General features: G+C 45.4%; 1 protein-coding gene across 1 annotated transcript in view; it reads right to left on the bottom strand.

Annotated features, from left to right (window-relative positions):
* herc1 (HECT and RLD domain containing E3 ubiquitin protein ligase family member 1) overlaps positions 1-14,891 on the bottom strand; it is a 55,633-nt gene that overhangs the window by 3,358 nt on the left and 37,384 nt on the right. Inside the window, exons 51-76 of the mRNA XM_070915417.1 lie at positions 14,646-14,859; positions 13,845-14,053; positions 13,623-13,750; positions 12,773-12,909; positions 11,997-12,197; positions 11,698-11,828; positions 11,367-11,596; positions 10,762-10,882; positions 10,295-10,441; positions 9,608-9,709; positions 9,354-9,527; positions 7,934-8,233; positions 7,765-7,830; positions 7,514-7,639; positions 6,981-7,119; positions 6,678-6,859; positions 6,406-6,561; positions 6,148-6,270; positions 5,949-6,051; positions 5,412-5,581; positions 4,554-4,692; positions 3,809-3,978; positions 3,310-3,479; positions 3,030-3,195; positions 2,841-2,917; positions 1,795-2,047 (exon numbers count right to left, since the gene is read on the bottom strand). Of these exons, the coding sequence (XP_070771518.1) occupies positions 1,795-2,047; positions 2,841-2,917; positions 3,030-3,195; positions 3,310-3,479; positions 3,809-3,978; positions 4,554-4,692; positions 5,412-5,581; positions 5,949-6,051; positions 6,148-6,270; positions 6,406-6,561; positions 6,678-6,859; positions 6,981-7,119; positions 7,514-7,639; positions 7,765-7,830; positions 7,934-8,233; positions 9,354-9,527; positions 9,608-9,709; positions 10,295-10,441; positions 10,762-10,882; positions 11,367-11,596; positions 11,698-11,828; positions 11,997-12,197; positions 12,773-12,909; positions 13,623-13,750; positions 13,845-14,053; positions 14,646-14,859 (4,134 nt within the window). The remainder of the gene's footprint in view (positions 1-1,794; positions 2,048-2,840; positions 2,918-3,029; positions 3,196-3,309; positions 3,480-3,808; positions 3,979-4,553; positions 4,693-5,411; positions 5,582-5,948; positions 6,052-6,147; positions 6,271-6,405; positions 6,562-6,677; positions 6,860-6,980; positions 7,120-7,513; positions 7,640-7,764; positions 7,831-7,933; positions 8,234-9,353; positions 9,528-9,607; positions 9,710-10,294; positions 10,442-10,761; positions 10,883-11,366; positions 11,597-11,697; positions 11,829-11,996; positions 12,198-12,772; positions 12,910-13,622; positions 13,751-13,844; positions 14,054-14,645; positions 14,860-14,891) is intronic.

The raw sequence follows: 14,891 nt of genomic DNA, 5'->3' as shown, positions 1-14,891 counted from the left end.
AAAAGCTGAAATGCATCAATTCATCTATTCATCTGTTATCTATTCACTGGTCTGATAAACGACAAGAGATGATAACATGAGCACCGACAACCAGAACTGTCATATTCTGTTAATCCATCATTTCAGACCTGTTAGATATTGACTATAAGTACAGATGTATCCGCCGATACATCAGCCTGACAGCTTTATTGATCGCTCTCTGTCAGCATGTTCTCTCTTTATTCTCTTTATTCATTCAAGTTACTGAACTTGTTCAAACTGTTTATTGAACCGCAGAATTTATCCTCATCTCTGGTAATAAAAGGTTCCCTCTGAATGAAATACGACGACGATGATGATGATGATGAAGCTGATCTATTCATGTGTTCAGCGGGTGAATACATGAAGCGAGCGACAACACATCAGAATATCGTGCTGAGACACTTGACAGCCCGTCTGGCAGAATCCAAACCAAAGCCAACAAAAAAAGGCGGACAAGGAGATTCTGTCTCCCTCCCACTCTCCCTCCTTTCATGCCAAAGCAGCAGATGCAGCCCCTTACTCTCCTCCCTCGGCCTGGCAGTGTTGTGGCTCCAAAGCTCCCGGGACATGTTAGCTCTCTGCTGCTCGAGCCAGTCTATCTGTGGGTTTTGGGTGTGGTGGGAGGGGTGTGTGGTCTGTATCGTAATGGCCGGAGCCACAGACGAGCTGATGTTTTATCAGAGAGGAACAGTGTGTACTGGAGCGGGGAGGACAGGCAGCTCAGAGTGCCCCCCCCGCCCTCCCCCCCTCCAGCAGGGCTTACATCAAGCTTTCACAATGCTTACAGCTGGTTACAGCCACATTACTGTCACTGGTTTCTGGAGTGTGGAATGTGAACACAGAATCAGGGCCACGTTTGGTTGGTTAATGTTCAACTCTGTTAACCTCCTATAAATCACATGGCGGTCCCTGCCGGCTCCCGTTAGCGCCCGCAGGGCGTGGCGTGGCCGCGCTATGTGACATCATTTGAAGTGTGTTTTGGCTGTGGGAATGAAAACCGGCTGCTTATTGTCTTTTAAACGGCACGCGTGTGATTCTGAGGAATCAAACGTTCACATGGCTCAGGAGAGGTGAACGTGCCGCCCACGCTGTCAAAACAATGATCAGTCATCCTGTGAGCCTTCAGTGCTGCTGGAGCCTGACATCAAGCTCAGCGCAGCGGAAAGGAGGATGTGGAGGGCGGTGGCTGTGTGAAACTGGCATTTACTGCTGAGCCTTTGAGGAGGTGGAATGACGCTTATTTCATTTTTATTTGCAATAAAAGTTCCCAATCTGATGAAGCCAGAGTGTGAATTTAAATTGACTGTCTGTTAAAGCTCAGGCAGCTCTGATATACTTACCTTTTCTATACATTTCTATCATAGAAATACGGCACTTAGACTTCTTTTTATTTCAGCGGTTACATTTAAATATTACAGGTACGTCACAGATACTTTTCCCATCTCACCTGTGTTGAAAAACCTGAATCTACATGTGTAGATGAGGTTGGTGCAGCTGTACAGGTTGTTTCAAGTCAATTTACAGAAATAAAAACTGCATATTTATTTCATCGAAGTGAAAAATAAGTTAACTGCTGCTGGAAACACATGATGACGTACCTTTATTTAACTGGATTAGCCAAAAACAGCTATTTTAATTTTGATTCCATAAACAGCTTCTCAGATGATTTTCCAGTAAATGTATTCGATGTCACAATATAAAATGAAATATAGCGTCATATCACCCACTCACAGCTCCTCCACCTAACGTCAGAATCAGAAATGTTGTTCCCACCTCGTGGAAATTCTCCTCGGTGATGCCGCTGTCTTCAATGTGAAGAATGCTTTTGAGCGTCTGCACATAAAGGAGGTCCACTTCCTCCAGGTCCTCCAACATGAGGGGGATGCAGCACAGCTGTTTCCACACCAGGGGGGCCAGGTGCAGGTCCAGGGGCTTCTTGGTCCGGATGGCCACGCCCATCAGGATGCCCAGGAACTTGAACTGGAGCATGTGCTCATCCAGGCATGCAGATGGGTTGAAGAGGAACCTGGGCACCCCAGAGGAGACAGAGGTCTGGTTTTAAAATGATGAGTTTAAGGTGACACTCTCTGTAGTCTTTAACCAGAGAGCAGGAGACTCCACCAGTGACGGAGCAGGAGAAGATCTTAATATATTATATATTCACATGATTAAATATGTGTGGGGATGAAATGAGCACATCATTTCATATTTTGGAGACTTGGTTTATGCTACACGAGACTTTTGTTATAACTATAACAATTATAACAAGATAAATTATAATAAAAGTTTTGCTGTTGTTGAATAAACTTTGCCTTAACTTTATTAAAATTCTTCTGCAGTTTATTCTGAAAACATACTTATTATACTCAAGTTGCGTTTTTCAGCAGCTTTGTCTGACTCTCGTGTTTCAGGACGTTTCTGTCGGAGGTTTGAAAAACGAGCGTCTGTGAGAAGAAAGACTGCAGACTTCTACGCAGGATGTAAGAGAATTGAATATGTTTAAAATTAAATAAAGAAGGAGAGAAATGAGAGAGCCTAGTTAGGGGAAGATAAATGAAGAACACTTTCAAACTATCAGTATTGATCAATATTATCTGTTAAAAGGGATTATCATATTAATAATTATTAATATTATTTTTCAATGAAGGTGCTCTGTATGTAACTCCATATAATGACAGAATTAAAATTTAAATGAAATCATATCACATACTTTCAGGGAGTCAGATATTACAGGTGGGGAACATCACATCGGTACTAATTTCAGCAGTGAATCTCTCTGTGAGATAAAACAGTCAGAGCCGATGCTCCTTCTCCCTCACCTGTCTCTGTTGTAGCCAACCTCAGCTGTGGCGTTGGGGGAGGGGATGAGCAGGTCGACCACGCCCGTCTCCAACTCCTACAAACATTTAAAATCACCAAGAGAGAAAGATCACCGCGTCACAAGTCCATCCAGTAAACTCACTTATCAAGAGTCCTTCAGTTCAGACTGCGTACAGACGTGTCCATACCTGACACATCTCTGTGATGGTATCATCAAAGACCCCCCCTGCGTCGTCAGCCCCCTCTCCCACCAGTTTGACCTTCCAGGCCCTCGAGGGCAGTCGAAGGTCCGAGGCGTTCAGCTTCACGACCTGACGAGCGATCTGCACAAAGATGGGTTTACACTTGCGCCCCCTGCAGAGAGTCACAGTCCGAAAGGGAAGAAGAGGCAGAACGAGAAGAATTCACCACTGGAGCCAAACTGGGAACTTTCTGTACTGTGGGAATAAATCTGAGTGGAGGACTGACCGTGTGGAGATCCGTTTGACGGTGATCTGGGGGCCGTAGTTCTTGCCCTGCACCATGGTCTTGCCTATGGAGCGCACCATGGGCAGAGTGTACACTCTGGGGGCCAACAGGGGCCTCAGCTGGCCCTGAACGATCCCCCAGGTACCAGCGTTGTAGTGGGACGTGCAGCTCTGCAGAGTAACAATTCACCATCATTACTGAAATACAGTGTGTGATGAAGCTTTCACTGCCTCCCAAAACTTAAACTTAGTTACCTTCTTTTAATAAAAAAGACATCACAGTTTGATACTAAATTAATTTTCTTTTGATATTTCACTTAATTTACAGCCTCAACTGAGGTTTCACGTACTACCTCCTGAAGTAACATCTTCTCAAAGCTAACACTGATTCGTGTTTGATGATGGGTTTTTACATTTTCACAGTCATTAGACAGCCCCGACCCTTTGATGTGCTCTGCAAGCTGTGAAGTTTCTTACACGTGTCCTGGTTCTTTGCCTACCTGGTTGTTGGGGCTGAGGTTGAGCAGCCTCCACGAGGAGTACATGAGGTCGGAGAAGTGGTAGAGGAGTCGTAGGCGAGCCCTCACCGCCTCGATGCTGACCTCTTTCAGCCCGTTGTACTGAGGAGGCACCGTCACAGGAAGACCCAGCTGGAGAGGAACCGACGAGCCTGAGGAGGAGGAGGAGGAGGAGGAGGAGGAGCACAGAGCAGGGAGGTATTACAAGAGGTGAGCAGAAAGCAATAAAACTATAAATTAAATTTGCAAATACCACAAATCCCACTGAAGACAGAATTATAAATGTTGCACGTAAAAAGTAGTTAGAATACAAAAAGTTAAACAAAAACAGGTTTGTTATGTTAACACTCAACGATGAGTTCTCACTTTTTTGTGGCAGTCGTGCAGAACTCCATCTGAGTTCAGCTATATTTTATGAGGTATTTACACATATCTTCTGTTTTACTGTCACATGACAATAGTCATTTGGCACGTACTGGAGCTGCTGGAATGAGGACTCAGCAGCTTTCTAACCCCAATGCATGAAATTCCTCAGTGTTCGTTCACCAAACAATGGCGCTGCCTCATCTGACAACAATGTGCTGAGCCCCAGTTTGGTATTTACTTCACGTCCCAGCAGCACAGCAGGAAATCTGACCTCCAGGATAAAGTGTCTGCCCATCAGACAGCGGTGCCATGGCAGGGGGCCTTGTGTTAGGACGAGTGTGTGTGTGTGTGTGTCTCTAACCTGGTGCTCGAGGCGGCACAGAGGGAGCCGTCCATGCAGCACTGTGGCAGCGTCCAGCAGAGATCTGGTGGATGTTTTTTCCCTGCAGCACAGTCGCCACTGTGGGTTCTCTAACGTGGTTGGTGTGGCCCAGACCCAGCTAGACAACAGAGGTTCAGTTCAAGGACACGAGAATTAAATCATTTATAATACGCCTTCACCCAAATTAAACATGAATTAATCATTTCTGGACAAGTGTGTATAAAAACTGCTGAAACCTAAAAGAAGGTCTCTTTACATTTGACAAAATACTCTTAACTCAAGGTCCACTTACAAGCTTCTCCTGAAGCTTTCATCCACGTCTCACAGTTTTATCAGCGAGTGGAGAGTTTGACTCTTTAAAACTGAGAAAACTCCACCGGCTGACAGCAAATAGCAGATAGCAACAGAGAGGAGGGATCCCTCTTCTCCGCTCCTCCTGAAGTTAGTTATTCTTCCATTTTTTCCCTTTTAAAAGTGCTTTCTGGGGTTATTGGGGGGAGTTCTTCCTCATCCGAATCGAGGGCCTGAGGACAGAGGGTGACGCTACAGATTGCGAAGCCCCCTGAGGCAGATTTGTGATATTGGACGACTTGCTGACATGATATAAAGATATTAGATTGTAAAACTAGAATAAGACTGATTCAACAAATACACTTTTCTAGTTCTAGTTGACTGAATGCTAAAAATGCATTATTCCAGAGCAGACGCTGGCTGAAGGTTATAAATAGTTTCTTCATCCTGACGTCACGTTATTGATAATCTGCCTTCGCTGCCCTGTTTGGAAATGTCACCACAGAGACGACTGACGGCCTTTCAGTGTGTGTGTCAGCAGGTTACCTGTCCCTCTGAGTTGCTGCCCCAGGTGTAAACGTCTCCCGTGGAGGAGAGCACCAGAGTGTGTTCAGCTCCCACAGCGACATCCTGGATGTGGATCCCTGACAGAGCCGGGACCTGCTGGGGCCGGTTGTGGTTCCTGGCTCGGCCTTCTGGCAAGCCAATTAGGCGGTCTGCAACAGGGGAGGAAAAAATATTTGAATGTTTATCTGCTGATTACTTTCTTAATTCATCGTTTCGTCTGTAAAACCTCAGAAAATAGTGAAAAATGCAAAACAAAATAAAAGTTATGTCATCAAATGTCGAGTTTTGTCTGACCAATGGTCCAAAATGTAAAATATTCAGTTTACTATGATTTAAGCAAACAGAATGCAGCAAATCATCACATTTGAGAAGCTGAATTATCTGGCATATTTGCTTGAAAGGTAACTTGAATGACAATTATCAAAATAATTGCAGATCGGCTAATCATTGCAGCTCTAATCGTTATCATATTTAGAATCATTTGGGGAGTAAAGTGAAGATCAAAGCGGAGCGTACCTTGGCCGAACGTGAACACTTTGCCATCTTTGGTTAAAGCCACAGAGAACTGAGTTCCACAGGCCACTTTCTTGATGCCGATTCCACACAGAACGTCCACTTTCTGAGGAATTAAAAATGAAAAATAAACCGACGTTACGTTCACTCAAGATCAAAAGAGACCTTCGCTTCACAGCTCAAATGACGCAGCAGCGCCTACCTGAGGCGACGACTTGGCTGTGGAATTGCCAAGTCCCAGTTTTCCGTAGTCTCCGTCGCCAAAAGCCCAAACCATCATTCCATCAGCAGAGATGACCAAAGTGTGGTTCAGACCACAAGCCACCTGAGGAGGGAACACACGTCAACATAAACTCTGAGAGTCATCTACGTTTACTAAAGCTTCAAAATATTTCAGCTGTCAAAACACAAGAAAGACAGAAAAACAGTCTGGAGTCACTTTTGCCCTTTTCTGTCCTACCTGTCCGACTTGGTAGCCCTCCAGAGCGGTGACCTTCTCTGGTAGCTTCTTGTTTGAGGTGTTTCCCAAACCCAGCCTGCCGTAATCACCATTACCAAACGTGAAGAGCTTTCCATCAGCTGTTACCACTGCCGAATGTTTGAACCCGCACGACATCTGGAGGACAGCAAAGAAAACATCAAAGTTAACTGTGACTGCAACCAAGCTAACAAAAGCCCACAAAATATGCTCCAAAATCGTGTATTACTACGAGGTCCCCCTGACAGACTGACCTGCACCACCTCCTCTCCTTGCAGTGCTTCAATCTGTCTCGGTCGGCGCTGGCGGTCGCTGTTCCCGTGGCCCAGCTTACCGTAGTCCCCGTCCCCCCAGCTGAACACCTCGCCGCTCTCCGTCAGAGCCATGGAGTGACCGTCACTGCCACATGATGTCACCAGCTGAGTCACAACAAAGCCTGAGGGACAAAGAGACGACCACACGGTCAGTGTACAGGTAACACAATACAGTTAATGTGGAAGGCCACAACTGCGACTGAAATTCATGTTTGTTAAGAACGACAGCTATTCCAGCGCCACCTTGAAGAGCCGAGATGACCGTGAGGACATGCAGGTCGTCGGAGTTGCCCTGCCCCAGACGGCCGTAGCTGCCCTCCCCGCAGGCCAACACCGTCCCGTTAGGCTGGATCACAAAGGTGCAGTTCTGACCACACACCACCTGCAGGAGGAGGACATGAACGGCAGCAGGGTTGGTGGTAGACAGCAGATTAACCAGGGGAGCAATAATCACATTTTATGACATCCATGTTGTCAGCTGGTTAACGACCTCCGGTCAAACTCAAAAAGTGATTTAGTTACACTTCCATAAAGCTGGGGGAGTAGCACATTTTAATACACGTTTCTTTTCTTTCTTATTGCAAAAATATGCATCAAATAGAGCCAGATTATATCCATCTACACAGTGTAACAGGCAGTAAACGCACTTACTCTTGCAGTAAAGTGGAATTAATAACAACTACATGTGTCCTTCACTCTCACATGATGTAACTGGTGTTTTGTGGATGCGGTTAACGAAGACAGTCTGTGGACTGTTCTATGTGCCGTCTGTGTACCTGTTGGGCCTGAGAGAAGGACGGGGCGGCAGTCGGTACCAGGATGTTCCTGCCAGCCTCCGCCAGCTGGCCGTGTCGCCCTGCACCCCACAGATACACATCACACTTCCCCCCGAGGTGCCAGTCCTGCAAACGCCCAACACACAAACACACACACACACACATTAATAACTGGAGTTATCGTCAGCAGGATCTGAGGAGAATAAACAGAGACATTTATTACAGCTAATCTGGGGATCAATCTGAATTACCTCTGGTCTAGAGGTGGCCCAGGACATGATCTGCTCATCCATACCAGAGCCCCATTTACTGTTGTCCTGGAAAAACAGAGAGCAAAGACTGTTATTACATGCAACAGTAGGTTTTAACTACATTATAAATGACAGTTCCAGCAGTTAGAGCAGCAGCAGCCTCCCTCACCATGAGCAGAGCCATTTCGTCTTTGGGGACAGGCTCCAGGTCAGGAACTGAGAACGACTCGGGGAAGGTGGCGCCTCGAGCGAGGGCCTCCGCCGCTTTCACTGTTGTAGAGAAGCAGTCCAACCAGGCCCACTCGCTGGCACACCAGACGGCGAGGCCAGACTCAGGTGGGCAGTGTCGGAGGGGAGGCGGCACAGGGGGGCGACACAGGAGCTGGTCCAGGTGGAGACCAACAGCCAGGGAGGCAAGGCACTGCATATAGGGGCTGTGGACGAGCTGCTCCCCACATACGACGTGAGGCTAGAAGTTGAAGAGAAAAGGAAACATCAGCAACGACTGGAAATTATTTGAAAGTAATACAGTTAAAAACCGTGATATCAGAGACTCTAGGAGATGGTTTTCTGCTATACCCTCTTCTCTCAGGGCACCTGGTCCGCCTCTTTTGATTTACAGTCTGGTATTTTAGTCTCATTCAGCTGTAGGTCTTAACCGCACGCACATTTAAACATTATTGTAAAAGTCAACGTTTTGATGCAGAATGGGAGCCAGACCGTGTCCTGCAGCGGTGTGTCATCTTTGTGACTGTGGGTGGAAGAAACTGGTGTCTGTGTTTCGTCCAAGATGAATATCTCCTGACAGTATGTATGATTATGAACAGTGACAGTATCAAAGAAAGACCTGCTGCCTTTGATTCAGCACGCGTGACATCGTTTAACGCGCAGCTGCGGTCATAAAGAGCAGCGACGCATGCCGTTATTCCTGCACTTCACAGTTCAAAACCTGTGATGATTGTGACAAAGATGATGATCCATAAGTGTATTAGACATATTGACACACGAACCCAGACCTGCAGATTAGACTGAATATAACAGGTACAGTGGAGTCCAAAGGTCAGAGACCACATTGAAAATCTCAAATATTTTCACATAAACCTGGAAATAATCACAAATTTTGAGGATTCAGAAACATTTTGAAACACAAGAAGTTATGACACGTAAAATGAAGAAGAAATATTTTGATTCTGCACTATTTTCAGGTCAAATTTGTGGCATTGACCAACTTAACTCCTTCATACAAAAAGTCAGATTTTCTGAAATTCCTGAACATTTTTCAAAGATTCAACTTTTTACTCAAAGTGTTAAACTGATATTATCATTTGTATTGAAAAATACAGTCTTACATTCGAAACAAATGCAAAATAGAAGTATCTTGACTAGTGGTCTCAGAGGTTTGGACCCCACTGTGTATTCATGTATGGATCTCATTAATCTGCAATCAACACAATGCTTAAAATACGTTCACGTAGCGTTTTGTTTTGTACACAGTTAGATAATCATAAGATTAATGAAGATTACAATAATCTAAATGGTGTTCGGCAGTAGACACAATAACGTGGAGAACATATTAAATGTCCCTGTACCTTCTCGTAGGCGTACTGCTCCTGCAGCATGACAGGGAGTCTCTCCAGGAAGGCCCTCATGCAGGGCGCCATGTTGAGGCCGACTACGCCCTGCTTCTTCAGGGCCGTGCGGCAAGTGGCCAGCACATGGTTGGACGCCATGAACTCTTTGGAGCAGTTCACAACCAGCACATCCTGGAAACGAAGCAGACCGGTGAGTAAATAAATATTCATCTAATTCTAGTGATGCGTTGAGAAATGTCAAGATGTTTTACCTTTGACCTGTTGGAGCAGACAGCGACACCCACATCTGGGATCCAGACAATGTTCTGGATCGCCCCTGAACCGGCTACTACTGTCTGGAGCACTGACCCGTCCTGTTGAAGACACACACACACAATGACTCCAGTGGAAAGGTATTCAGTGTCACTGTAAACTACTGTATGATCTGCCAGATGATCTGTGTTTGTTCTTTTCACCTCTGTGGTTGAACTTTATGTTTCACACGTTCATCTGTGTATCTAAAGCCTCTTTCACACACAGTTCCCAGTAAATTACTGGGATAACCTTCGGATGTACGTGTACATGGCGGGCAGCTGTTGACGAGCTGTTCTTGTATTTAATATTCAACAAATATTAAACGCGAAAGGCAACCGTGAACAAGTCGCGGATTCAAACACGTCATTAGCGGAGTCTTGTGATTGGTTCGCTCGCTCCATGTCAGACGGACGTGACCCTTTACATGCTTGTCCCTGCAATGTTACTGCTTTCATTCACACCACAGACGTACCGGCATTTTCCCTGAAATGTTACGAGGTCACATTCACACATGAGCCCAAGCAGGAAATGTTCCTGAACATTTCAGGGACAGATGTGAGCTTTTTATGTGACGTGTACCTGCAGTATTTCCATATATCCTGTGTGGGTGTTTTCACCTCCATCTGTATGTGTGTATTTCTTACCCGCAGGGACCAGATGTTCATGAGGCCTCCCACTCCTCCAGATGCCAGAGCCAGACCATCAGGGCTGAAGGCCAGCGTTCTTACTGGAGTGATGTGGCCCTTCAGCTGGAAAACACACACTGCTCCATCTCGTGACCACCGTGAAGACTGCAACAGTGACAACACGTAAGTGGAAGAACGCACCATCTGTTGGAATACATGTTGTGCTCTGGTTGAAAATGTGCTCCTAAGACTCCATGCATGTATATAGAGAATAAGCAGCATGATATATTGGTGTGAATCTGCAGGTATGGTCAGAAAGATTTAGGTGCCGAGGCAGAATTCATCAAATGTCCAGAAACTTAAAATGAACAGCAAAAAAAAATGTAAAATCAATGTCGTTAATGATAAAAGAAAAATGACACGTCATCAGTCAGGTAACGATTTAGAGTAATTATCTATGAATGAATTCATAGATAATGAATTACCATGAATTTAGGTTTTGCCTCATGCTCCCACCATCCCTCCGAGTCAGAGGAAGAGGATTCTGGGAAGTTACAGATGTCTTGAGGAACAGTCCAGACGGAGACCAGGCCGTTCTGGCAGCATCTGAAAAACACAGCGACACATGAAAACCTACCGAACATAGGACATATTCTTTCATGGAAATATATTATCCTTGTGCTAAAAACATGCCGGGGTGAAGAGTGAAAATGTTTCCTCGAGATTGTGGCAGATCAAAAGTTTCATGTTAAATCGCTCAGACAGCAGGTCAGAGCCTCTCTCGTATCTTCAAATTAAAATAAAAAAACCTTTCTGTTTCTGTCCTGTGAAACAAAATGGATCCCACAGAGTGTGAGCTGAAAGTGAAGCATCTGCTTTGTTGTGAAGATTAGCTGTGAAATGATGACTCGATACTGACTTGTTTCTGTATCTTTCATATGAATTGTTATGGACTTTACAGCAATATCGTCATTGACCACACATGCTTTATTAAAGACAATTTGAGGAACTCATTTAAATGATGATGTCAACATGAGTGTGGAGGTGAAGAGAACACCTCATAAACTGTCTGTACTTGAGGACAACCTACATGGCTAACATGCTGAGCGGCTTTGGGCCACGTCCAGACAGGCTGCACCAGGCCACACCGTTAACCAGGGAGGGGTGTCTGAGACTCTGCAGGCAGCGCCAGCCAGAGCAAGAGCCAGAGTCAGAGTGAGAGTGAGAGTCCGGACTGGCCCACAGCTTCACCGTCTCCTCTTTGGCACAGGTCAGTAAGATCTGACCAGTAGGACTCCACTTCATACTGGTGATTGACTCCTGGAAAAAAGAACAACATGCAGAGATATTCAGCTCTGAGAAGAATTTGGCTCCACAGATTTAAATCAAAACAACTGATTGATTCTTTTTGTAGAGTTTACCTTGTGTGCATCAATGACCACGATGGCTCCTTTTTCTAAGGGCTCTTTGGATCCTATCAGCAACTTGCCATCTGCGTAGCCCACAGCAAAAGGCTTGTCTTCACTGTACCAGGCTATGTGCATCACCGCCACTGAGAGAGGACAACACGTCACTTTGGCAGACAGGTGCAGAATTATCAAAGAAAGAAGATATCAAAGAAACTACTGATGATCTGGCAGGAGATTAAGAGTGTACAGCCAAAAAATATTACAACAACAACAACACAGAGATTTGTCACTCATTCAACCCGTCTTCATACCATCTTTCCTGTAGCAGTGCTCCAGCTCGGTGCGGTGCATACTGGAAGTATCCAGCACCTCGATGAGGCCCAGAGATCCATCCATTCGTCCCACCAGCAGCATGTCCTTGGGGTCCCCGCACCACAAGGACTCTGCCTCCTCTTTAGGCCAAGCCAGCGCTGACACCCAGTGAGGCTGCACGTCCAGAAGGCCCTTACCACCTTAGAGGAGAGAACAGGAGCTCACAGTTAGTGTGGAGCTGTTATCACGGCCATTTTAATACACTGAGAACATGTTTACGCTGTTTAAACATCATAAGCTGTTTTGAAATATCTTGAGAGGCAAAATCGTGGACTGTGGCTTTAACTAATTACACAACAATGCCCACAGAAAGCGGGTTTATTTGGTCGTGCATTAAAGACGGTCACATTTCAAAGGCACAAGAGTAAATGAGCTCATGAAAGCTAATAGAAATGTGATCGCGGACTTTCATCCTCGAGGCGATAGAAAGTGGCCAAGGACAGATGGTGCATGCTGCAGGGTGTGTGGTGGGAGGCAGGAAGAGATGATTGGCCCACATTCAGTCCCCAGACATATTCATTTTTAATGGAAGCTATAAAATCTTAATGCCCTCTCATTCATATTCTGTGGACCTCACACACCAGTGACACGAGCAGGGCCACATAACACATTTTATACTGAAACAACTCAAATGGAGCTCATCATTAACACACTGCACGATAAAATAAAAATAGAATAAAGACCCCCAGAGGAGCGTGAACAAATAAATGTTTACCGTTAACTTGCCAGATGTTGACCATCTTCTCCATAGCGGAGGCCAGATATCTTCCAGTGACGCTCCAGGCCAGAGGAGACAGGCAAGGGTCGCTGGGAGATCCCAAACCTGACATGCCCTCCTCTGAAGAGCCATCACTGAAGAGAGAGAACACAGAATCAACATACATGAGAACAAAATTACAGCAGCATTCATTTATTTGTTTGGAGAAAACACATCTGACCTATTATCACCTCATAAAAGTTATTATGGGGAACATGTTAGCTCGTATTATCACCTTATAAAGTTGTTGTGGGGAAAGTGTTTGCAAACTGTTACACATCTATTTCCAGCTGACACAGAATAACATTAGCATTCATTTGAATGTCCTCTTAGCTCTGCTGTGGGCTTCTCTAACTCCTAAGAAACACATCTGGCTCTTTAGCTACTAAATGCTCCACTTTCTAGCTAGTCGCTAAATTTGTCTAACGTCCTTTCATATCACACTTTAGACCTCGTCACTCTCCGATCTAACGAGCATGCTAGCTGCTGGCTAACTGTTGAAGTCAAAAAAAATTTTACTCAAACTTCAGGCAGATTTACTTCGTCCCCAGGAGTGACTCTACTGACCTACTGACCATTGAAATGAATTGACTTTCTTGCCAAACGTTGCCGTCTTAAATGCTGATGTGACCAGGCTTTTAGTCATTTTATCTGTACATCTCTATCAGTCCACATTGGAGTCATAAAACTTATGATGTCTTTTGTTTGTAAAAGCTGCACTAATCAATATTTTTGCTTTTCCCTTCAGAATGTAACACTACTACAGAACATTAGACTGTGGTATTGGTGGCGTGTCAGAAAGCCTTACTCCTTGTTGAAGATGCAGGTCTGCTGGAGGGTGTACTGGCTCTTGGTCACGTTCCACATCCTGACCGTCCCATCATTTCCACTAGTAGCCAACAGGCCTTTCTTACTGCACCAACCACATGTGATGACCTGAGTGAAACAGAGAAAGACTTCGTTTAATATCAATCAGTTCACACCAAACAACAAGTTCTAAACCAGTCAGGGAACTCCTGTATGGACTCACTCTGCTCTGGTGAGCCTCTAGCTTGATGAAGGAGCACTTTCGCAGGTCCCCCGCCATGTCGGCAAAGGTCTGCGGCCGGCTCTGGTTGTTGTCGCGGTCGTGGGCGGCCAGTGTGCGGACCAGCTGCTGGGCGGCCCACTGGCGGTGCTGCGAGGAAAGCCTTGAGGAAAGGCAGCAGGCCGCCAGAGCGTTGGCCAGCTCCAGAGGCCCTACAGCGGAGGGATTATGGGAAGGATGTGCATACAAATGTGCAATTAGACCTGATCGACACGGAAAACAAGGTGACAAAGTTGCCCGGTGAGTGAGAGAAGGAACCAAAATGAAAAAGACAGACATGAGATCACAAAAAGCACTGAAAATAACAAAAAGGTGACCCGAGTGAACAGAGAGGAACAGAGCCAAGCTGGCACAACATGAGACTTTCTGATTCAGACACCACTGATGAATTATGGCATTACTACACGAATTACAGAAAAAACATGCTAATAATAATGAGATGACTAACATATAGGTGTGCAGTTTGCTGCTGTGTCTGAGGCCAAATTACAAGAAGAACATTTGAAAGATAAATGTAATGTGGCATAATCAATCAAGGTGGTGCCACGTTCAGCATGTTTCATTACTTTGAAAGATTTCAACAGCTAACACAAACAGGATCCAACATCTACTTCATCACAAGAACTACCAATATGAAATATCATGATTGTGAGAGATAAAGACGACCAATGAGATGCACAAAAACAATGACAAACAGACAACATGCAGCTGATTTGTATCTCCTGCTCTTTGAAGTCTACAAACCTCTTTTCTCCATATCAGCCTTGTCATAAGCAGGTCTGAGTCTGGCCCCTTTATCTGCCAGCAGGGCCACCAGAGCCTGTGTGACCACAAAGTTGGGAGAGGTGACGAGCTTGTTCTCCTCAGCTACGCCGCGCAGAAAGCTGGGCAGGAACTTCCTCTGGATGGGGTCGTCCACTGTGGTCAGATTCATGCCGGTAGCTGCAGAGATCAGGTTCTGCGAAGGAAGCAAATATTGTATTATTATGA

The sequence above is a fragment of the Enoplosus armatus genome, chromosome 1 (assembly GCF_043641665.1).
Source record: "Enoplosus armatus isolate fEnoArm2 chromosome 1, fEnoArm2.hap1, whole genome shotgun sequence".
Lineage (NCBI taxonomy): Eukaryota > Metazoa > Chordata > Actinopteri > Centrarchiformes > Enoplosidae > Enoplosus > Enoplosus armatus.
This window is presented reverse-complemented; position numbering and strand designations above follow the sequence as displayed.